Genomic DNA, 23,307 nt, shown 5'->3' with positions numbered 1-23,307 from the left:
ACAAAGTAAAGAAAACAGTCACACACAAGATAGGCATCGTTTGTGGGGTTCTTCAGGTGCTCTCCTTATCCCACAGCTCTGCCGTGCATTGCTGCCCTGTGGAATTCTGCTGGTAGGACATCTGCTGGTAGGTTTTACATCGCGATGGAAGTAAAGTTTCTGGCTGGAAACATATAAAATTACACTGACTTTTTGAACAGATTCTGTAACAGCTTTTTGGATGGCAGATGGGTCCCTCTTCCATCAGTGTATGTTCTGCTCATGGGGAGATCTTTCAAGAGGGGTCTTTGATGTGACCATCTTCATTACCAAGCTCTGAAAGGTACTTAAAAAGCAAACTCTTTGCTGCTCTACAGAAGAATTTTATCCTGAGGATTTAGTTGAGGATGGCAGTCATGGCATTAGATGCAACTAGGCATGACTTGCAAATTTTAACCTATTAAAGCAATTTGTTCACTTCCTCCAACAAATGATGCAATTACAAATGTGTCCAGGGAATGCTATAAATATGCATCTGTGACTTGACTTTCCTTCCAAGCAATCTCTGGCTAATTCCTAGCAAACAATCCAGCTTTAAACTGAAATCATCAAATGAAAGTGAACAGCCAAGTATTTTAAACTATTGCTTTTTATTATAATTACACTGGAGCACAAATAAATAAGCACTAAATTATTGTAAAATATTGTCAATGCACTAAAGAAAGCAGAATTGATCTTCAAACAACATCTTATTACTTCAGAAGTATCAAAGTACATTTAATTACATCTTACCTAAAAAAATCAAGTACAAAAATGAAAAGAAAATTAATATGTATTTATACTGTGTATATAGAAACGGCTAGTAATATATTATTACAGTTAGCCTCTAGCTACTCCTTACTCCTACACAATCTCAGGCACATACCTGACAATTTCTAATGAAATATGAAAAAAAGCAACATGACATTCAGTTTTAAGATATCGGTAAATGTATTACACTGGAATGAACACAGAATGATTTCATTTCATTTAAAAACCCTGTCATTTAAAAACATAGTGCCGTTGTCCACTTAGAAATAAATAAACAGTCCAAACGAAAAAGAACCCATACCATTGTATACCATTTGCTTTGTCAAAAGGAGCAATAAAGTAGACATACATTGGCTAATATACGTAAACACATTTTTAGTGCAAGAATAACAAGACCTGTGACTTTACTGTGCTTTCTGGAAATCACAGTGCACTTTACACAAATTGCTACACAATAATGTTTAACTTCAGGAGTTTAAAGCAAAATAAGTGCATACCAAACAACTTCATATATACAGTCTTCGTAAGTGTGTGTATATATGTGATCTGTATGTATATACAGATTGCATATTTATACAGACTACAGCTTCAATGACCGCGCGTAGCTAAGCACTGTCATTCACCCTGTGACACAGAAACTGCTGAGACAATAGGGAATGTGGAGAACATCTGAACAGCGTTCTGATGGCGCGCAGCAGGCAGCACGACGCTCTGCGACGTGAGTGATGGGGTGGGCCAGCCATCACGGGACACCAGGACACGTCTGTCGTGCCCTGGCTGAGTCCGTGACCTTGGGAAACTCCTCAACCTGAGCCTCACTCCCTCCTCCTTATAACGATTCTCACGAGCGTGAGGTTCAGTCCACATTTCTAAAGTGCTTGGAAGGTAAGTGCTAAGTTCTATTTTACTTTTTCACGTAGTGTTGCACTTTAAAACAAAATGCCATTGTTTCCATGGGATACAATGGAGGTCTGGAAGCACACGGGCAGTTATTTAAGGACAACATAAATAGTGTTGAACAATAAAAGCAAAACAAGGGGTGGCTTCTATGGCAGGCTGAATGTACAAGCAAGTCTGTGACAAGAATGCTTCAATTCCCTGATCGTTATTCCTATTACGCATTGATGTGGAAAGGACACGGTATGAACAAACGCTACTGAACACGGTACTGAACTGATTTCTTCCATGTTTGCTGTCCTCCAAAGGGTCTGACAGTGCAGCACCCAGCTCACCCACAGGTTGGGACTGCACAGTCAGCGCTTCATGGGTGTCATAGCACAGCCAGACGGCGGTTTTGTTTTGTCACCACAGGTTTAGTGCAGATGGGGAAAGAGCTGAGCTGAGTATTTCATGCATGGTTACGAAAAGTTCTTCTCTTGCCACCTAACAAGGAAGACAAAGAACAAACGCTTTCTGAACAATGAACCTGTTATCTCAACAGATTTCTCACAACCAACAAGTCGTCTTCTTTCCAGCAGATTCTGGAACTTTACGAGATCTCTGGAGTTTTTCTTCTGCCATTTTCTTTCTTTAAAAAAAAAGAGAATAAGCAGAATGTACAGTTGGTGTAGCGGATGTCACATGTATTCAAAGATTCCTTCACAGCCTCTGGAGCTTTTCACATCTTCTGTCATTTGAGCTGTGAGGGGGTCTTTAAATCTGCGTTTCAATTGCGTACCCATTCCTGTCACGGTATATCCTTAACATACAACTATTTAATGCACACATCTATGAGTATATAGAGAGATACATGCATATATACATATATATGTGTGTATACATATGCATATACACATACACAATAATGCTAATATACATACACACATATAAACACACACTTTATCTTTTACAGAAATCTCAGTTTGGACATCAAAATATACATTAGTTAGTTATAAAATATTTAAAAACTTTATTTCAGAGGCTGAAAAGAAACTGCTACCGATAAAGCATTACTCAAACTCAAACTTTAGCAATATAGATTACAAAAACCTTCTAAAATTTGTTATTTTTGGTTTTTTGATCAGCAATTACAGCTGTGGCAATGCTGTCAATAGAATTTCAAAGAAAAGCCGATATAACAAGAAGTTTTAAACAACACAACTTTTCTTCTCACAGAATATAATACTAAAATGATTGTTTTAAAGAGGAATTTTGTGCTACCAAATTTCAGACACATAGAAATTTAAATATACAAAATATATGCCATAGATAATTTTTTTTCCCACTCCACAGCAGTACAAGCTTCCCTCGTTCTCAACAGCTTCTTCTGGAAGATATTTCACCACATGGATTTCACCCTCATTATCAGCTTAAACCATTTCTTTCTCCCGTTAAAACCAGGAGGTCATAATTCTTTGGTCATGACATAATATTCTGTCAAAATGCGTGTAATATCATACAGGACTCTAAGCCAATTACAGAGGCAGCCAGGAAGATGACACGGCAGATGTGGGAGAACATGTTCCATGGCCTCTGCCTCTAACCCACGTGAAATCAAGGGAGATTTCTGTACCAGCCATCAGGGGGGCTGAATGCCAACCTCCATAGGTAACACACGGTAATCTGACACAGGACATGCTGCTGGATTTAAAACTAATAAACATGTAAACAGGTTTTTCACCCTTCTTTTCTGGACCAAAGACAAATGCAGACAGGAGCCATGGCTGCAATGCCATGGCTGTAACCTGCTAACGAGCGGGCTCCTCGCCACGGGCTGTACATCGCTCAGTCACAGTGAACCTTGGTCTCCACTAGCCAGCTGGATGTCATGGGGAGGAGTTTCTGTTTTGGGGTTTTCTTCAGAAAATCTAGCTTCCCTTCTTGGCAAGTAGTTATAGTTGGAGATTAACCGATGAGGATAAAAGCAAGGGCAATCTATGTAATTAACTTTGTGAGAAAACTGATGCAGATAAATTTGTGTTGTAAACGCAACTTGGGCATCCACACTGAGCATTCCCATTTGCATGGCCTGCAGTTCTGCTGTTTCACACCAAAACTCTCTCCCTTGTCCAGCCCTCCCTCCAAAAAAGCTAAGGACGTCTAACAAGCACAACTCTAGGTAACTTCTACAGCCCTAGCACCGAGTTGTTTTGTACATTGTCCTGTTAAATATAATGTACAACCACATGCTTTTGTACAGAGGCCAAATCTAGGCAGGTAAGAGAAATAAAATAGTGGTGGGGGTTGAGAGGGAACATTAGAATACCACATAGAAAATAGTTAATAAAACCATATAACAGTAACATTATATAGTAAAATTCTTCATAAATTTTTGAATATATATATATATATATATATTTCAGCAGTGTTATTAGTTTGGGTGTTTTCAATATATTGGCAAAATATTTACATTCTAATATCTTCTGGATCCAAAAAAATCCTGGATAAATATATATGCCTTAATCCAGTTGGAAATTTAGAACTCTCTTTTGATTGACAGGTGAGCACTGTACAGGTGTGGTTTTTTTTCCTAGGAAGTTCACCATCTGCAGGTAAGTCTTAGTTAGAGCCTTTGCCTCATTAAGAAAGCTGGCTACCTGTTCATGGTGCAATGCGGTGGAGAGAGCATCCTCCACACACCTCTCAGATTGCAGTGTCCCAGAAAACAGTTTGTTGTTTGGAATAAGGAGGAGGGCTATATTTCTTGGTCCCGGTGTTCTTTTTCCAACTTGGCAAGATAGGCATGCTGTCCTGTTTGCAGAGTCCTTTCTCTGATTTCTGTCGAGCTTTTATTTCTTTGCAGAGGCAACGTTTTTTCTCAATCATATCCAGCATTGTATGGTCCCCTTGCAACCACTGCATACATGTCACCTGTTAGGGGGAGAAAAAGAGAGGAAGAAAGGAAAAAGAAGAAAAAAAAGTATACAAATAACTATTTAGCTATAGATTGAAGATGTCGTTTCTTTGAAAGGTTAACATGACTCTTAAAATACTCCCATTTGCCTCAGAACAAAAAAAATCGATGCCAACAAAAGAAAGTCAGACTTCACTTCTTGCTCCTACTGTAAAGAAAAATAAGGGTAATAAATGGTCCCCTTTTTAACCTCTTCTGAGCACAGAGCACTGAAAGCTAATAAAGATGAATGTTTTTGGCAAACTAGCACTAGTTGAATCTTAAATGATGGAAAAGATCTTAAAAATGCAAATGGATCTTAACAATGTCCTTAAGTTGTAGAAATAAAAAATTCTGTACACTCAAGCCCATGTTTTATATTGCTTTCCATATCCAATCTGTCACATTAAAAGCATGCTATTAACACTTCTGAGTATCAAGCTAAATATAACTCTGTGTTTAATTGTTTTTTCAAAATGATTTAATGAACTCCATGAGAATTATATGGATTATCCCATCCTTCTCTGTGATGATATTTCATTAACTAGAAGGCTTCAACTGATTAGAAACTCCATGGTCTTCACACATGTAGAATATTTCAAAACAGGATCCTGATCCAAAAAAGGAGGTTAGCATATGTTTAGTTGTAAGTGTATGTCACAGCCCCGCCAAAGCCTGAGAAAGTGGCTTCATTTGAGTTAAGCATGGTGCTCACGTGTCTATAAAATGTACGTGCCTTCAAATGCTTCAGATTGTAACTGAAATCCCAAATACTAAACTCTCTTGAAAGGGCTTATCATACTTGGATCACACACCGCATACCTGCAAACCAGAAATCTTCCTCAGAGCACATAATCTGCAAGTCTGAAGTGATTTCTTACAGTCTCTCAAAATCTGTTTTCCTCACTGGTCATAAATTTTTAAGTAAATGCGTGCCATGCACTTGCAGGGACTGTCCAAGTACATTTCTGATCTTGTCATGCAAATGCACGTGTGCACTAATACTTTGGCAGCATTTTATGATTCATGAAGGAAATTGTTTTTATTAGTAGTACTCAATAACGCATCTGCACTTCATTCACAAATATCAAAATGCTAAATGTGGGCATGCACTGAGCTCCTTGCACTGGGGACTGGTCTTCCTATAAGCCAGCAAAGAAACTGCCATTGACCTCTGCAGTTGCTGTCTGCTTAAAGTGCATTTAGCTTCTCTGGATAAATGGATAATGTTCTGAATCATAGCAGGAAATAAAAGGAAAAGAATAAATATGAGAAAACCTAACAAAAAAAGTAATAAAGAATGCAAATAGAAAAATAGACAAAGTACAGAAAAGTCATTTTTTTCACAAACTGTAACAAATGGTTTTTAATGGCTGATACAGGATAAAAGAATTTTAGATAAAATGTTCTTTCTTTATACTGAAACAAAAATTTGCTTACCTTGTGTTATATATATTAAATAGTTCTTTGAGTAGATCACAAAATGTGTTTTGCTCTTGAACGTTCTTACGAATTTGCAGTTACATGGGTAATGTATCAGTAGTGCATGCACCCTTCTTATGGTTGAACTAAACATCTTGCCTTTCTCTCTAATCCAGTGCTCAGTTTATCCTCATAACATAGTGCAGGTATGAAGCAGGTCACCTACCCCACAGCAGTACCTTCTCCCTTTGGCTGTCTCTTTGGCCTGGTCCCCAACTCATCCCAATGGTGGCACTCACTCCTCCCACTCCCAGTGACTCCACGGGCTGTGGATAAGGCTCCAACAGAGGCAATTTTCCTGCTAGCTATTCATCAGTGACGCATTACTACTTACACAGCAGTGTCTTCATTTTGGGTGGGTTCTCCTACGTGGGTCAGGACACGACAACACTGTCTGCACACAATTCATTAAGCAGCACATTGACAACACACGGCACCACACCAACTTCTGGACTGAACTCGAAGGCAGCGGTGCATGAGTGCAGGTGTCCCCTTACAAGCATGTGGAGCCCTCTCCTTCTTACGACCGTCCCATGAGCAAACAGCCCGCACTGGCACCAAGCCCTGGCAGGACGCATCGACAATGCCCGCAGCACATCTAAGGGAGTGTGCCTCGGCCACATCACCCACATCCTCACCATCACACCATGTGGTGCTGGAGCCAGCACGGCGTCTTCTGGTAGCTAACCCACTGGGATTAATCCTTAAGGGGACTGAAGTGCGATTTTGACATGCTAAACTCTGAAATACCAATTGCAACTTCACAAAGATAGAAAAGGTGCTGCAGAATGTATCAGTTACACAGACACTCTGCCACCCCCTGCAAAACAGCCCCTAAAATAAACCTAAGTGTAGACAGCTCCAAAACCCCTTTTTATTCTGTCCACCATATTGTGACGCAGTCAGAGAGTCCTCTACCACGAAGAATTCAAGCATTTCCCCTTTCCAGGACACAGGATTTTTAACACTACTTGTGATGGTTTAAACACTATATGTATTTAGTTTAAACGCTATATAAAGGCTGTTCTTTTCACACAGCACCTTCCCGCACAGCACGTTCCTCTCCCGTCACTACACTCAGAGAATGTGTATGTGGCATGAAGTGCAGAAAGGAGACATGGAAAATCGTTTGCCAAAACGCACTAAGTGAGCACATAGGCTGTTGCTGTGTTTATGGGATAAGGGAAAAAAAGTTTAAAAGGGAGAACAAATGTTCATGGCTTTTTTTTTGGTATTTTGCCCTATTCTAGCATTAATATGCAGCAAAATAGCTTTGAACAAGTGCAAGAGGGACCTATGAGAGAACAATGACAGTAATTATTGCTAACACAAAATCTCCAACTGCATGATCTCCGTTTTCAGCGAGTCCTACACAAACCACAGGCAGTGGGGCTCCCAGGCCAGCACAGCACTCAGCAAAGCTGTTTAATCCCAGCAGTAACCTGCAATGGCTTCTGCAGGACTGCTGAGGTGTTTGAAACCAATGTTTAGCACCAAGACTTACACCTAATCCTTTCTGTGGCTGCTGAACCAATGGAGCTCTCACTTTGGGCCAGAACTAATTCTTCTCATACTCTCTCTCCTTTCTGGCCTCATTTCTGCACCGAGTTGCTAATATCACCTCTATAAAGGGATATATTTAATGCAAGGGACACAAAAAAATAACAGTTACTGTAAAGAAGTAGAGCATTCCTAATACTACACAGCTATACGGCTGCCCTGTTCCAGAAGGATCCCAGAGTCCCAAAATTGAACATCCACCAAAAAAAAAGCAAAAAAAACTCTTCCAATATGCAAAACTGAGTTCTTCTACACAGTTTTATTCATCAGCTTAGGAGAGATCAATGTGTTGTCACCTTACTTTTCCTATCTGCTCTATTCCTAATATTTTTATTCTCAAAATATTAGCAGTGAACCTTATTATAATCTGTTGAATACCCTCAGATTTTACTCTGGCAGCGTCTCAGAACAAAAAGTCACATTATAAAACCATCTTTTTAACTAAGAAAAAACAGTAACTCTGGCAACTTTAACACTCTCAAAATATTGTGCAAAATGTTTTGTCTAAGAAAGTCTGAGTGAAAGGCAGAGCCCAAAAGGCTGGTGAGTATTTCAGTGCTTTATGAACATCTGAGACAAATTAGCTGAACAAATTCCCCCCCTTACAAAGTGGGATTGGTGTATTTTTGTGTGCAGGTGCCTCCGGGAGTCTTGGGGCAGAGATTTGATGGGCAGGACATCTATAGTTGAATTGCTCTTAGAGGACAGGTCGGCAACCAGAGGTCAGCATACTCCACAGCTCTCTACCACATCCAACACACTCCTGCAGAGTATTATTCCCATTTCTGTTGCCCTGGAATGGGCTCTGCCTGGTCTTGGGTCTTGCATGGCTCCTGCACAAAAGCACTCAAAGTAGGGATATTTAAAGGAAGAAACACAAATGTAAATTAACACAGCTCTTTCCCAGCTCCCAGCAAAGCACAACAGATTTGTTCTGAACAGAAAAAAAGAGAAGAAAACATTATTAAGCAGCTACTGTTGGATGCGATTTTCCAAACCTCTTAGCTGCAGTAACAACGTAAACATCTTCCATCTTTTTGTTGGTGACCATTTAAAATGCCAGTCAGGACGTCCTGGCCCTTCAGTAACTAGATTTTCATCAACAGGACCCAACACACCACACAAGCAGGTCTTTGTGAGCTGTCAGACACATGCATGCTACTGAAGAAGAATAAAGCAAAATCTTTATGATATATACAAACAATCCTATATTGCACAACCTTTCCAAATGAAAAATACGAGAGCTGTGAAAAGAAAATGTTGGAGCCAGACTGAAAATACAGTGAATAATCTCTGAAGCCAGGCCATAAGGGTGAAGTGTGGGTTGGATAAATCCATGCCAATTCACAGCCCTGAAAGGCATTTCAGAAAATGTTTAATTGAAAGGTGCAATACAGTTCCACAAGGAAAAATAAGTGCTGCTAAAAATCCCCTGGGGGAAGAAGAGTATACTGGCCATAAAGTTCAAAAGTGTTGTCCATTTTCATCAATTTTTGAGAAACTTTTCTAATATTTGGATTGACCATCCAATATTTTATGCTTTGGAATTTCTCTGAGTGTTTTCTTTTAGGGTATATGAACTTCTAATGACCAAAAAAAAAAAAAAACCTATGAATCACTGTACCAGAGCTTAGACAATGCCATAACCCATGCTTTCTGTGTGATATCTTGGCTGTCAAACTCTTGGTTTGCCATTTTTTAATGCTGCTGTTTCTTTGGAACTTAAATCAGAAGCAATAAGATAGTCCCATGATTCAGTGGTGCTTCCATAATTTTTTTTCCTAGTACCATAGGTTCCCACTTTGCTGACATTGTACATGCTATGGGGCTGAGGAAGATGCTGCTCTCTTCTTGTCCTTATGGGTGTCCTCTCTATGCTATAGACAGGCAGAGGGGCTGACTTCATTTACACAAAGGATGAGGAACACTGTACCTCACACATGTGATCGTGGATATTGTACAAACACTCTTTTCTTCATGACAACAGCATATCATAAATAAAATGCCCAACAGCTGATGTGAGGCTTTAACAAAGTGATCTTAAACCAATTCAAACTATAATGAAAAAAAAACGTCATTGATGTTTGGAGATTAGTAGCAATGCCTCCAGCATCTGCAAACAAAGCAACCCATGAGCAGTGCAAGCTGTGAGCAGTGCTTCCCATCACTCAGCAGAGCCAAGCATGCTGGATTGTTTGGGCAGGCTACAAGTAAAACAAAAAGGCTTTCTGAAAGCCACTTACCATCCTCTGGGAAGAAAAGATACTGCCTCCCTCTTCCCTCTTGCCTGTGCTCATACAGGAGCTTCCAAACTCTCTTTCCCACTGAAACACTCGATGGTGCCTTCTCTCATGCACATGGGTCCCAGCCAGCTGGCCGGGAGGTGTCTCCAAGGTGCTTCCACTTCGGAGGGTGGCTCCTAGGAGGCAGCTGTATGCCATGGCTGCAGGTGGCAGTGGGCTAAGCTAAATAGCAAGAATTAGCTTATGATGCGTTCTCTGACAGTCTTAGCTCGATCGGAGATCCTTTTAGCATGCCTTCACAAAATGGGAGTTGTCCAATGTAAGAGTTCAGCAGGAATCAGGTTTCAAAAGCTCTGGGCACCGAGATCTTTTCCCATCTGAAGCCAGGAGGAGTCTGCCCACCAACTCCACGGGTCAAAGAACTTGACTACACTTTGTTCAAACAAATAGTAACCCCATCCCTCCAAAATGTTTTTAACAGCATTCTGAAAAGCAGTTGGAAAATGACAAGGTTTCTGTTGCTGTTAGCTACAACCACTGCATTGCAATTAAACGTTGTTACCTCCAGTGGCTGTAAAAGCTGGGAAGTGAGCGTAAAGCTACAGGCTACATCTGCCGCCATTGCTCTGGAACAGTACTGACATAAAAGAAGATACGGTTTGACTCAGCCCAAACAGTCATTCTAACAGCTCTGTGCTGCTACCCGGCTCTCCCATCTTCGCTAAATTCAAAACAACAATTGGTTATTAATACAGAGGTGATTAAAAGTAACAGCATGTTCAGGAACACATAACATGTGCAAGGTGAGCTGTGAAAGCAGACACTCGCCATGCAGTCAGTGCATGGTAACGCTCCCAGAGACAGCTGAGCACACAATTGCACACAATTGCAAATTTGCCTCCGGAAGCGTCCAAGGTGTTTCCTAAAGGTGTCCTCCCAGCCCGCAGCCGCAGCGCAGTGAGCCCTCTGCATTCCCGTACCCGCACCGCAAGCACAGGCACACAGTGCTAAGCGCCACGCACACCGCCCTCTTGCTTCCTGCACAAATTCTTCTTCTTAGGACACACAAGGAAATCTTCATTTTTTTCCTTGAACTGGGAGGAATATTAACCAAAAAAGGCATAGAAGCACGTACTGGTGGCCTGTACTAAGCATATGTTTTTATAAACTTTGCTTGCAGTACATTTCTGATTGACACATATAACACACCAGAAGTGGAAGAAAACATGCATTTCCAGCTTTCTCAAGAATTTTCCCCTTTATATTTCTAATTCAGTGCAAGCCACTAAAAGCCAATTTTCTGTTTGTATAGAAACGTCTCTAATGTTACTGGCACAGATCTGGAAGTGAACATTTGCCAGTCAACCTGTCATTTCTGCTGTGGCAGAAATAATGTAGATGTTATCACACAGTTGCTGGCATCTCAGTTCTAAAATCCAGGTGATAATATTTTTAAGGGTTGGGAAAGAATTCCATTCACACAACAGTTTTAACAAAATATCTTTCACTGCATATTTAAAAGACTTCACTGACTCCTGATATTTCAACTTCAAAAACCGCATACGCATCGCATTTTAATATTTGGAGTTGCTGAGTTTACTGTTTTGATCTCCATTATTCTGTATTTCCAAACTTCTGGGAATATGTTTTCTTTCAAGTGACACCACTATAGAAAAACAACACAAAACAAAACAAGACTCCCTATAAAAACTGTTCTACCACTTCATACAGCTCTTGTAATTATATGGTGCAATATCGTAAGAGAAGTCTGGGCACCTTTTCTAAATACAGGACTTACCAAAAGACTTATTACATTGTGCTCTGTGGTCTGACTAATCCACTACTTAAAAGCAGTTAACAAGAATCTTTGGAACTCCAAGAATTCCCAAAGATTCAAGATTATGAACAATTAACACTTACCTAAAAATTAAATTAGCAAATAGTTAATAAACCATCAGCACCTCTGACTCCAGACCTCCTGTTTCATGATTCATTGCTTCCAATTACTAAATGCCACAGCTACTTTGTACAGAATCAGCACTGCACACACTCCTATGCCTCAAGTTTTCTGGTTACCCTCAGATTATTGCTGAAGCTATAAATAAAGAAAACATTAAAGGATAAATTCCCATCCTGCAGCTTGTTTTCATGCTGGCAGTCTCACTACAGATCTTCCTGACCCTGCATTAGTAACGTATTTGTAAACCTCTATCCTTCTCATCTAAGTCTAATTTTTTTTTTTTTTTATGCCAAACAACCGTCTGAAATGTACTGCTTGATTTGCTATTAGGTAACATCCTATAAATGCTGGTATGTTTAAAGTAAGAGGCTGTAAAGCAACTCATACTGGTATTGTGTAAAGTAGTCTCATGCATCTCATTTACACGGTGGATCATCACAAAGTGCATTTCTATTGAGATTACTTATGACAAATCAAAGCCTTTGCTAAGCAATAAGTGTGGAACTCAAGCTACCCACCATGACACATCCTCTCGTTCACTGCAAAATAGAAAGGTAAAATTCAGTATTGTATTAGGTCAATCACAGGAGGCACAAAGGACAGAAAACCCAGTCTTTGTGAGAGTTCAGTGGTACAGAGACCTTGTGCTAGCTGCACCACAGTGTAACACTTCAAAGTCCCAGATTTCATTAACAGGTTGCTAACCCTGTCTCCCCACCTCTTCCTCTTGCTGAGAGTTGCTCTCCAACATGTGCACCTTAACTGCACATCTACCAGTCTTAAAATAGCAGGATGGTTTGAAGCAGTGACCTCGATGACTACTGTAGCCAGCCCAACCTATGACCAAGCATGACCACAGTACAGAACACCTGCAATCAGTGTCTCCAGCACCTCCTCCTTTGAGATAAGATGTGGCATGGAGCAAGGAGAGTAGCTGGTGGGCAAGATCCTTATCTCTTCAAGATCCAACCCTTGCAGATTGCAAAGCTTTTGTGCAGAAGGGAGCTAAAGGCAGCAGAATACAAACTCTAGGTCATTGTTTCTTGTCATCCATTAATGACCAAGAAAGACAGAGAAATTGAACTAGGAATAAAGAAAATGAGTGGAAACAATACCAACACTTGAAGAATTAAGAGAAAGTGGACACTATGGCCCAGTCTAAAGATATAAAAATGTAACATGGAGAAACCACAAAATCGATTAGTGGACATCATTTTACGCAAGCCAGAAATGAATGCATGAGCTTCAGTACTCTTCCTCCTGATGCCAGCATTTGAACTGAAGATTCAACTAATCTTTATTGCTGTGACAGTTAAGAACTTCACCACTGATTTTTCAGCTAAGCCTCTAAGTCTTTATATTTTTCTAGTATTTTCAAGAAAATGGTCATAAGAATCATTTAAAATATATTAAAAAAAAAGACAAAATAATGTGTTAAGGGAGAATGCCTCAGCTCTGAAAGTACTGCTCCCTTCAGATCTACTTGTTTAGCATTCAGTGATCTAAGCACACTAACCCCAGCTTGACACATAGTTAATGAACAGATTCTGGACTTAGAAACTGTACTGACAGCTTCTAAAGAACGCAAATGTGAGTCTTTCCTAGTATGCAATACTATATCTACTCTAGCCTCAGAGCAACATCATACAATTTCATATATATGAGGAACTGCTAAATAATATAGTACCCAAATCTAATTTAATCTAGATTTACTGATAGAGCTAAAATGCAAGCAAGAAACTTAGACTGGCATGTGAAGATTTTAGAAACCGGGATTCACTAGGTGCAGTGGTTGCCAGATGTTACTTCTGCTTTTCTGTTTAAAAGGCAATCTCCAGCTGGATGGCATCTGCGTGACATTGGTTTAGTATTAATTCACTGAAAAGACTGCAACAGAGTAAACCTCCAACAGCAGCATGCTGAACCAAAGCTTCATTTGTGTGATCCTGTGAACCATCAGGCAGAAGTGGCTCCAGCTGATGGCAGTAGCTTGGGTTGAATTCCAGGTCTCCCCAAGAAATTTAAACACCCATCTTGTAAGGAATGGCTTAAGACAATAGGTTATACACCAAACATTCTAATCCATGTTAAACTACACACACGTATCCCTTGTAACATAAGTGAACAAATTGCCAACCAGCAAAAAACTGCTGTTTGCTCTGGTTTGTGCTTTAAAGTTTGGTTCAGAAATCAAGCAAGAGCCATAATTTATTATTATTTTTTAAAATAGTATTGCCATTGTCTTTTCTCATTTTTACTCTTTTCTGTTGTGACCCAGATGTAAATTATACAATAGTTATTATGAACCCCAGATACTCGTTGTGCTTTTCCAGCCTGTAAAAAAGAGATGGGCCAACACGACCCAAGAGACCATTAATTACCATTGTCTTGAAAAGGCTTAAGACTGGCCTGCTAGAACATGTACACAAAGCTCGCCTAATGGAATGTATCCTTTCCCCATACTATTTTTTGTTGAGAAAAGGCATTCCTTGGACATTCCAGTTGTAGTTTATGAGTGAAATGGGAGTTTGCTCTTGACGTGAGCGAGGTCAGAATTTAACCTTGTAACTGAATAGAAAAAAAAATGGAAAGGGTTTTCTATGACGCAATTTTGTTTGGGGTGAAGGTTTTTCATAACAGTAACTCTGTCACGCTGCAAATTCCTTACTATTTCCTGCATAAAGATCTGTCTTCTAAGATTTTTTTTTCTGATTAGCTGCTGCCACTCTACTGCAGTAATGTACTGTGCATGGAGACTGGTCTGGCTGGACTGGTCTGGCTGGACTGGTGTGGCTGGACAAGATAATACGATGATAAGATTAACGTTAAAGGAAGTGAATTTATCACTCCCAGGCCTCAGACAGAAACACATACAACTGTTACTGAAGCTCCAATTCAGTGAAGAACAAATACACGCTCAACTGGAAAATACGTATCAATCATCCTCTTGATTTAAAGGGATGTAAATGCCCTTCTGGCTCAAGGCAAGTCAACCTCGCCTGTATTCAGTATTGTTGTGATTAAGTAAAGGGCCAGTAAGTGATCGTTTGCTCTTTCAATAAATGCCTAATCAATTGGTATTGTATGTTACTGTAGACTGCAAAGCATAAGAGGCAGTTTGAAACCATAGCTGACAAATCTTTTCCAAAATGTTCCTATAAAATTGATTCATTAAGTACCATATTGAAACTGCTCCTAGAGCTCACCTGCGACTGGAGACAATTTACAGGCTGAGTAAGGCCCTTCTCTATCCAGTATTTGTATGTGCAAGTCCTCCTTGAGTACAGACTGGGATTTGCTTACCCGACTGGGTAAGGGCATTTCTAAACCAAGGGGCACCTGGCCAGCATGAGATACAGTGAATCAAGACTACAGAGTGTGGACTGTTACCCAATAATTTTCAACCACAAAAAGCTATCATGAAAAATACAAATATCTTTGCAAATTTTGGTTCTGTTAAAAAAAAATAATAAATATATATATATATATACACATTATTATTATTATTTTTTTTTACTGAAAAGCTGGAAACTTTAAATTAGTAAAAATAATAATCTTTTAAGGATCTCATTTAAAATACATGACATTTTTATTTTCATTGTTTAACGAGACAAAATGAGAATAAAAGTAAGTTATCAAAAGTGGGTGCTGGCATTCATACTTCTCCATAGTTGGCACACACAGGATGTACATGAATAGCCACACAATTCTAGTGAAAGATTATGAACAAACACACTTACATATACATAGGTATATAAACATACTATACATACATACATGAGTGAATATACATATTTATGTGCATACAGTATACAGACGAGATACTATACAGGTACAGTAAGTGCAATATACTGTATAAGGCTATACAAACATCAAAAGATTCGGGTGAAATGGCAACAACCATGAGAACAAGGCTTGGATGGTTTGTGGCAGTGCAGATGGTGGGGAAAACCTTGCTGATCTGCGTTGTTTTATGCATCAGGCACACACAGTTCGAACAGAAAACATGGTACAATACATTCTGTTCATATACAAAAAAGGTAAGACAAGTGGGAGTGCATGGAGGTAACTGAAATGTGCACGAGCAGACAGATAAGGTTGTTCTACCTAGAGTACAGAATAGTTGGTTCATTTACAGAGAATGCCTATATATAAATCCATGCTTTCATGAATCCATGCCATTTTTATTTCTACTTTTTCTTTAAGAATATTATAAAATTCTTCCCCTGAGTTAAACATAAATACACACAGAAAAGGAAAAAAAAGGAAATTGCATGCTTCTGTCTTTGTTTTTTATTATTATTATTATTTTTTTTTAAACCAAGGCACAATGTCTTTAATAGTGGTTGCAACAGCATTTGAAATAAACTTTGCAATTGTTATTGTTCTGGTACTGTATCCCTCTTAGTGTAACTAAGCTAATTGTTTGCACACGAAAGTCTCAGAACAAGCTTTGAAGTGAATTTAGAAATTTTAGAAGACAATAAACAAATTTATGAGAAATGCCTTAAAGAAAAATTCCCTAAAGAATGCTACCAGATGAAATCCTTTATAGTCAACTTACAGATGCTTAGACTGAAATAATTCCACATAGCTACATTATATATTTAATGTTACAGTAAGTTTTTCATTATTTTCAGTAGAACCATGTACAATGCTGTAGGAGCTGGAGATGAAGAACTTCCAGTAAATTTTTAGTTTCTTGTTGCAGGCAGGATAGAACAGTGATCTCACTGATTCTGTTTCATAAGCTGCAAGAGGTACAGCTTAGTAACATTTGTTCAGTTAAACACTTAAACTTCTAAGGCTTTTAATCTCTCCATCTCATGGACAGTCTAAGTCCTTTATTGGGAATATTAGTTCTAAATTTCTGAGGACATCACATTAATTTCTTCACCCTCATGCACAACTCTGACCCTCAAAAAGGAGGACAGGCTGAAAGGGCTGTGCTTTGGCTACTGTCCCCATGTCTGAGCCCTCTTTGCGGGGATCTAGAGGCACGCAGCCAAAAGTCCTAAAAGAGTGAGCCCCAGGGTTGCTGCCCTTCGCTGCTTCCTTTCTTGTCATTTCCTTACTACTTTCTTTCCTTTTTGTTGATAAAAGCATTGCTTGTGCCCACTGTCTGCTTTGCCTTTAAGTACGATGAGAATCTCCTTACTTTCCCTCACAATCTGGGGTATACAATGGGTTTGACCTGCCCGTTTCCTTGTCCTCCTGCTGACGTTCTGAACATCTCAGCAGCTTCCAGGGGCTGTGAGTGTCACTCACCTTCCAGGGAACAGCCACATGCATTGTGCTGCTTCGGCTGCTGCATCCTTCCCACACATTTCCCTGTTGAGCTAAGAGACTTTTTTGAAATACTGAAACACACTGTTCCAACTCAACACGTAGGTTAAATCCTCTCAAGACTGCTCTCTTTAAAAAGGTAAATTCCCAGATCTGAAAAACGCCCAGGTAAAGATAGCAAAAAAACAATACGAAGAAAGTGAAAACTCCCGTAAGTGCTGCATTTCATTCTTTCTCCAAGTATTATTGCATTTGAAAAGTGTCATCTACTTATGTGAGGGAACAAACCTCTTTCTCTATTCTCTGGCAAGCTTATAAAACCCATCCAAGCACAAGAGATCACTACAAGATGAGATATAAGAGAATGCAACATTCTGCCTCCCGCTCTCCTTTTCCACGCTGGAGCTTAAGGGGTGAGGAAAGGTAGGCAGACAAAACATAGGCCTGGTGCTAGAGACTGCAAGAACTGCTCACTCTGCTCCTGAGTCCAGCACCTTCTTTCTGCAGCAGTATGCTTGCTAAAGCTGACCTCAAGATGTCTCCTTTGTGTTCTATCCTAAAACTGTGTGTCCCAAATGGCTGTGACCAGTGGCGCCTTTGCAAAACCAGCAGGAACCTCAGAGAAGTGCTGCTGCTATGCAACCACAGACCTGTGCGCAGTGCAGCCCCCAGCAGCCCCACAGGCTCTGCAGCTGCCCCAAGCTGGGGGTAACATGGAGCGCAGCCACCAAATCCAGCTCAGGGCCTGCTGTGGCTGCAGTGCGTGCCTGGGCTGCACAGCACGCTCTTTCCTATGCTCTTCAATCAGCGCTTGGCAGAACAGGACCCAGCAATGCAGCGACCTGCTTCTGCTGCATGATCACACCAGCCAAACGCTGAGGAAAATGGTTTGGGACAGCAGCAGCAGGGCTGTCTGCCAACAGAAGGTGGCTTTGACACGGTGGCTTCTTGTGCCAATCAGCCAGGCGTGCCTTGGAGGTGAAGCATGATGGATGTGGTAATTCCATCCCCTCCAAGGCTTGCATTTTCTTTTCTCCCCTCCCTTTTTTTTTTTTTTTTTAATAAGAGTTCTCTGTTTTCAGTTTTATATTTAGAAACAATCTGCTTTGGACCCGTGCACTGATTATGTAAGAGCAGATTCAGGCTGCAACGCACCATAATGCGATGTGGAGCCGTCCCTACAACATTAACATTCTTGTTGCTGCTCTCATCCAACATGTTGTCAGTGTATTCAGCTGGACTGACGACAGCAGAATTTTGCCTTCGTGAGCACACAGTATTTGTCCTTGAAGGGAAAGGAAAAGGCTTAAAGTAATCCACGCGCTCCCTCTGGCGGGCACGGGGCTCTGCTGCGCTCTGTGAAAGCACCAATAGAAGCTCAGAAATCCCAAGTCCCTACGGTCCTCGGCAGGCAGAGTCCCGTGGCTCGGCACGAGTCGGATTTTCACATTCGCAAAGGGCAAACTCTGGTCAAATCTATTATCTCAAGAGAGAAGCAGGGACGCTTCACGTCCCACCGGGGAGGGGCTGTGCCAGGGCTTTCTCTGCTCCCTGCTTTGGGTTCTCCCACACCTGCCAATCCACCCAGGTGGGACTCAATGGCTTTTCCCTCCCCAGCAGTTGCAAAACTGCCATCACAAAACTCTGTCTGTGTCTGTATTTGATTTCTTCTACACAGACCCTGACATCTTCTTCATGAGTAAACTTTTTCTAACTAAATTCACCTTGTTTTCTGATATAAGACATTCAAATACATTTCATTATGTTAGTGGCTTATAAAACGGAATAAATCACTGTCAGAGATACAGTGAATTTTATTCCATATATTTTTTTTGTACTTTCTAATTTCACAGTAAACCAAAGTTTAAACAATTCCTGATAGTCAAATATGTACCAGTCTATTCCCTTCTACAGCTATTTACTCTCTCACTTGTTACACTGGGCTTACAAATCCCTGGGGTAAGGACAGGATTTGTTCTACACATTGTCTACACACACAGGGACTTTATTTGTGATAATTAGACAAATTTATTACGGACATTATTTATGATTCTTAGATGTGATTGTGGTAAATCCTACTGGCAAACATGAGGCAGGTTTTGGATCTAGTGACTATCCCAAGCCTTATTAAAAGTGATGGTTAAACAGAAGGAGTAATTTAGTCCCTTTAAGTAAATAGTTTCATAAGCTACCATCCAAAGCAATAAATGGCATATAGAAAGTGCAGACCAAAAACCCACGAGTCTTCTGATTACAGAGTGAGAGGCTAAGGGACTGCTCCCACATTGCAGACACACATTTTGAATGAAGAAAAACATCAAGTAGCAAAAATGAACAACCACGATCCTGGCTCCAGGAGCACAGACAGATCTCACACACTGCACTGTTCAAAGGGGGACATTTGGGACTTAAACACTGGGAGAAGAAAATGATATCATTGTTCCATGAATTGCTCTAAGTATTTTGCTACATCCAAAATGCATGGTATAGTGTCAAAAATTTTGAAAATGAGATGAAAAGAAGAGCGACAGAACAGCCATACCAGAGTGGTGATTAGCACTGTAGCTTGGTACTTCTTTTGAACAGGAATTTGGTATTACCTCTCACCTGCAGCCAGCAGCCCAGGGGGGTCCTTAATTACCTATAGTCCAGGGAACAGGTGTGACAGAGACTGGTTCTTTCATTGTAAAACCCCTGCACTATTAAAACTATAAAGGCAGAATCATTTGGGTTTTGTGTTGGTTTCAGATAGTGATCCTTCAAGGACCGCATCCAGCAAGGTTTTACAGTACTGAGCAATGGCACTTATTTATGCCATTAGCAGGTACTAATTCTCTTACTAGTGCACTTTTTTTCTTCTGTTGCCATTTTGCTGGTATTCAGGTCTGCAGAGTTCTCCATCTACCAGCACTTCTGTATTTTTCAGACTGGAAGTTAAAAAAACAAAACAAAACAACAAAAAAAGCAACACCAAACTCTGCATTGATCAGACAGGGAACAGCATGGATTGTCATTTGTAGGTGCTCATTTTTCAGCAGCAGAACCTGTTAAATGGGCCAGTCAGGCACCTGGCCCTGCTAAGAGGCTGACAAGCACGGGGGTTTGCTGATTGCTTTGAACTCCTGTACAGTGGTGCTGGGAAAATTGCAACTTTAAGCCAAGAATAATGGAAGAGCACAGATGTATTGTTTGTGCTCAGAGTAATAGAGAGCCCATGTGCTTTCAGACACAATTTGCCAACTAAAGCATGATGATGCCAAGTCATTGGGGAAGTTTTTTGTCTAGAAGACTTCAAAAATAATTACAGCAGTAATAGCAACAATTCAACCTTCTTGTATTCATTCATTAAAGGCTGAACACACTGCTTACGAAGCACACAATGACTATAATATGCTCTGTATACACAACTAAGGCCAGAGACATTAAGAACTGGGTTTGTGATACTTAGTTGACCCAGAACAGCATTATTCACGCACTGAGGCATGAGACAAACACTGAGCTTCTTGGAAGCGCTTCATAACTGTCAAGACTCAACTCTAAATTATTTCTCCTAAGTTTTATTAATTTCTTTCAACGAGCTCATACTGCATGTATACTACAGAGCATTGTTCTAGGAACGCGTCCTCAAGAACGTTCCTCCAAGCTGCGCACGTGACCCCGCACTGCGCCTCGCCACTGCCAGCACCGCGGGCCGAGCGGCCGCGCACCGCGGGAGGAGACGCGGACGAGGGACGCCAGGCGGCGCCATGAGCTCGCCCAGCGCCGCGCCAGACCGTGCTGGGCAGGGCCCGGGCCTCGCTAGGCCGCTCCGGGCCGGGCCGCACTGCGCCTCGCCAGGCCGCAGCGTGCGGGGCCGAGGAGAACGGAGCCCCGCGGGCAGCCCGCATCCGGATCCAGGCCCAAGGTGCCGGCGCCGTCATGTAACAGCGGTGTAACCTCTGTCTGAATAATAAACAGACAGATACAAGCCACAACAATGTAAAAAAGCAGCAATGTGTCTCCCTAAAGAGGAGAAACGTGCTGCTGCTGCAGGCAGATACCAGCCACACTCAGCAGGGAAAGGCCACAAAAAGCTCAGTGCTGATTTTGATATGTTTTCTAGCTTTTTCTTCAACACAAGTCAAGACTCCTTAATGCATAGCTCTCCGTGTATTTTTATTCCTTCTGCTGACTTATTCCTTCTAATCTCAGGATGGTGTCTGGATTTAACTTTCATCATCGCTTTTAAGTTTAAATCTTATTTCCTTGCTAAAATTGGAGATAGGTATCAGTGCCCAGGCCTCCCCACAGGAAGGCACCAGGCCTTGCAGGCATGCTAGCCTTCTGGAGGCGGGGACAGCGTGCCACAAGGAGACAGGAGAGGAACTAGAGTGCTGCCTTCCCACTGAAAAGCAGGGAACTAAGGGGCAGCGTGAGGGGAGGCTGCACGTTTGCAGATAAGTACAGAGCTTTGTGGAAACAGTTGAAAAGAGGCTATGCTTCAGCAGAAAAGCTGAAATACTGCCATGTAACTACCAGGAGCCTTGTTATCAGAGGGTGTATTTTCTCTCAGGTTGCGGATCTCATAAACATACATATAATTCCTTCAGGATGTGCTGTTATAACGTGTACTATTCTATTGTGCTCATATGCAGCTTAATACGTATGACTTTCCAACTGCTGTCTACATCTTAATGAAAATAAATTTCACTTTGCAAAATTCATTTGCAGCAAAGAAATCTAGGGACAGTTACAGTGGTTACTTTTCCTTAAAATGGAATTAAGCCTAGAAGTAACCTAGAGATGGTCTTATGGGCATTAAGAATATAGATTTGAGGTGCTTTGCTATCCAGCAGAGGGACTTCCACAGTGTATATTGCTTATGAATCATTTTCCTCTTTTGTAATGAGCATGCTCGATACACATATATTCTGTGACAAGGAATTTTGAGCCCATCCATATCATGTAGTCTTTCCTTACCCTGAGATGAAGCTACAGAGAATGATAGGGGGCAGTGAAGCATCACTGTATTGCAGATGTATCTATGCCTCCAAATCCTGCTTACTTTGCACACATGAACCATTCTTTTTCTCTATTGGTGTGCTCTGACATGCCTGAGCATTTGCCATTGCAGGGTGAAACACCCCAGCATGTGCCTGATACAAACGTCTTAGGCATGAGGCTCAGAGGTTACAGCAGTAAGGGAGATCATTTATTTACTAAGGCATCCTGAGACTGTATATAATTTTTGCCTTAGAAACCTCACTTAATGTTTAACTTCTACTGTCCCCTGTCTCCTTGCGTAGAAACAAAAGACTTGTACTTGTTTGTACTTCAGGATAAAGGCCAAACTCAAATGGACTTCCACTGTTTCTAGTTTTATCCACACACTTCTTGATATCTAAGATAACAATGTAACTTTCTTTACTTTCTAGAACATTTTCCTATTCCCTGTATGTCTCTTTCACATTCTGTGATATGTAGAACACTTCTTCACTACTTACATTCCCCTCTTCAGGATACATATTTATATCAAGATACATATTTAGCATATATAACTGTTTGTCACTTCTGTAGCTAAAAAAATATTCTATGCTACTGCCATATTTCAGTTTTACACTCTTCAGTTGTCTTCCTTTTCCACTTCCTTAATTTCTTACACTTTGCTCTTACACAATTAACGTCTGTTCCAAGACAAACTTTTTTTTATCCTTCAGTTTAAATTGAGTCAATTTTTTCACTTAATCCATGGTTACTTCCAGCAGCCATCTTTCAAAACACCCTTGCCATTTACCAGACATAATACAGAACAGCGTCCTTCCTGTCTGCCTCTGCTCGTCTGTCACTGCTGGTGACTGCTGCACTACAGATTTCTAAATGTTCTCCAATAGAGAACAGCCAAATAACTTATCTCTGCTAATAAGTCCTTTCTTTTTATTTATAAGTAATGTAACACTTACCATCCACGTGCCATAAATATGTCCCATAAATATTAGCTAGTTAATCCTCACAACTCCTACACCAGTAAATAAATGTGAATTTAAGGCATAGAGGAGTTAAATGTTAACAGTTACACAATTAGCCAGTATTTGACTGGAATTAAAATTTAGTTTTTCTCAATTTAGACCTGTCTTGAATGACCAAGCATTCCCACTACTTACACAAATCATCATGTA

The 23,307-nt window shown here is 40.6% G+C and overlaps 1 protein-coding gene across 2 annotated transcripts in view; it reads right to left on the bottom strand.

The window, feature by feature from the left end:
• Positions 1 to 651: 651 nt before the first annotated feature.
• The window catches only part of NYAP2 (neuronal tyrosine-phosphorylated phosphoinositide-3-kinase adaptor 2), a 122,468-nt gene continuing 99,812 nt past the window's right edge, over positions 652 to 23,307 (bottom strand). For both annotated transcript variants that reach the window (XM_031555069.2, XM_085232966.1), the window contains exon 6: positions 652 to 4,599. In XM_031555069.2, the coding sequence (XP_031410929.2) occupies positions 4,372 to 4,599 (228 nt within the window). In that variant the 3' untranslated portion in view covers positions 652 to 4,371. The remainder of the gene's footprint in view (positions 4,600 to 23,307) is intronic.

Source organism: Meleagris gallopavo, chromosome 11, assembly GCF_905368555.1.
Source record: "Meleagris gallopavo chromosome 11, MGAL_WU_HG_1.1, whole genome shotgun sequence".
In the NCBI taxonomy this organism is placed as follows: domain Eukaryota; kingdom Metazoa; phylum Chordata; class Aves; order Galliformes; family Phasianidae; genus Meleagris; species Meleagris gallopavo.
The sequence above is the reverse complement of the archived record's forward strand: the minus strand, read 5'-3'. Positions and strand labels throughout refer to the sequence as shown.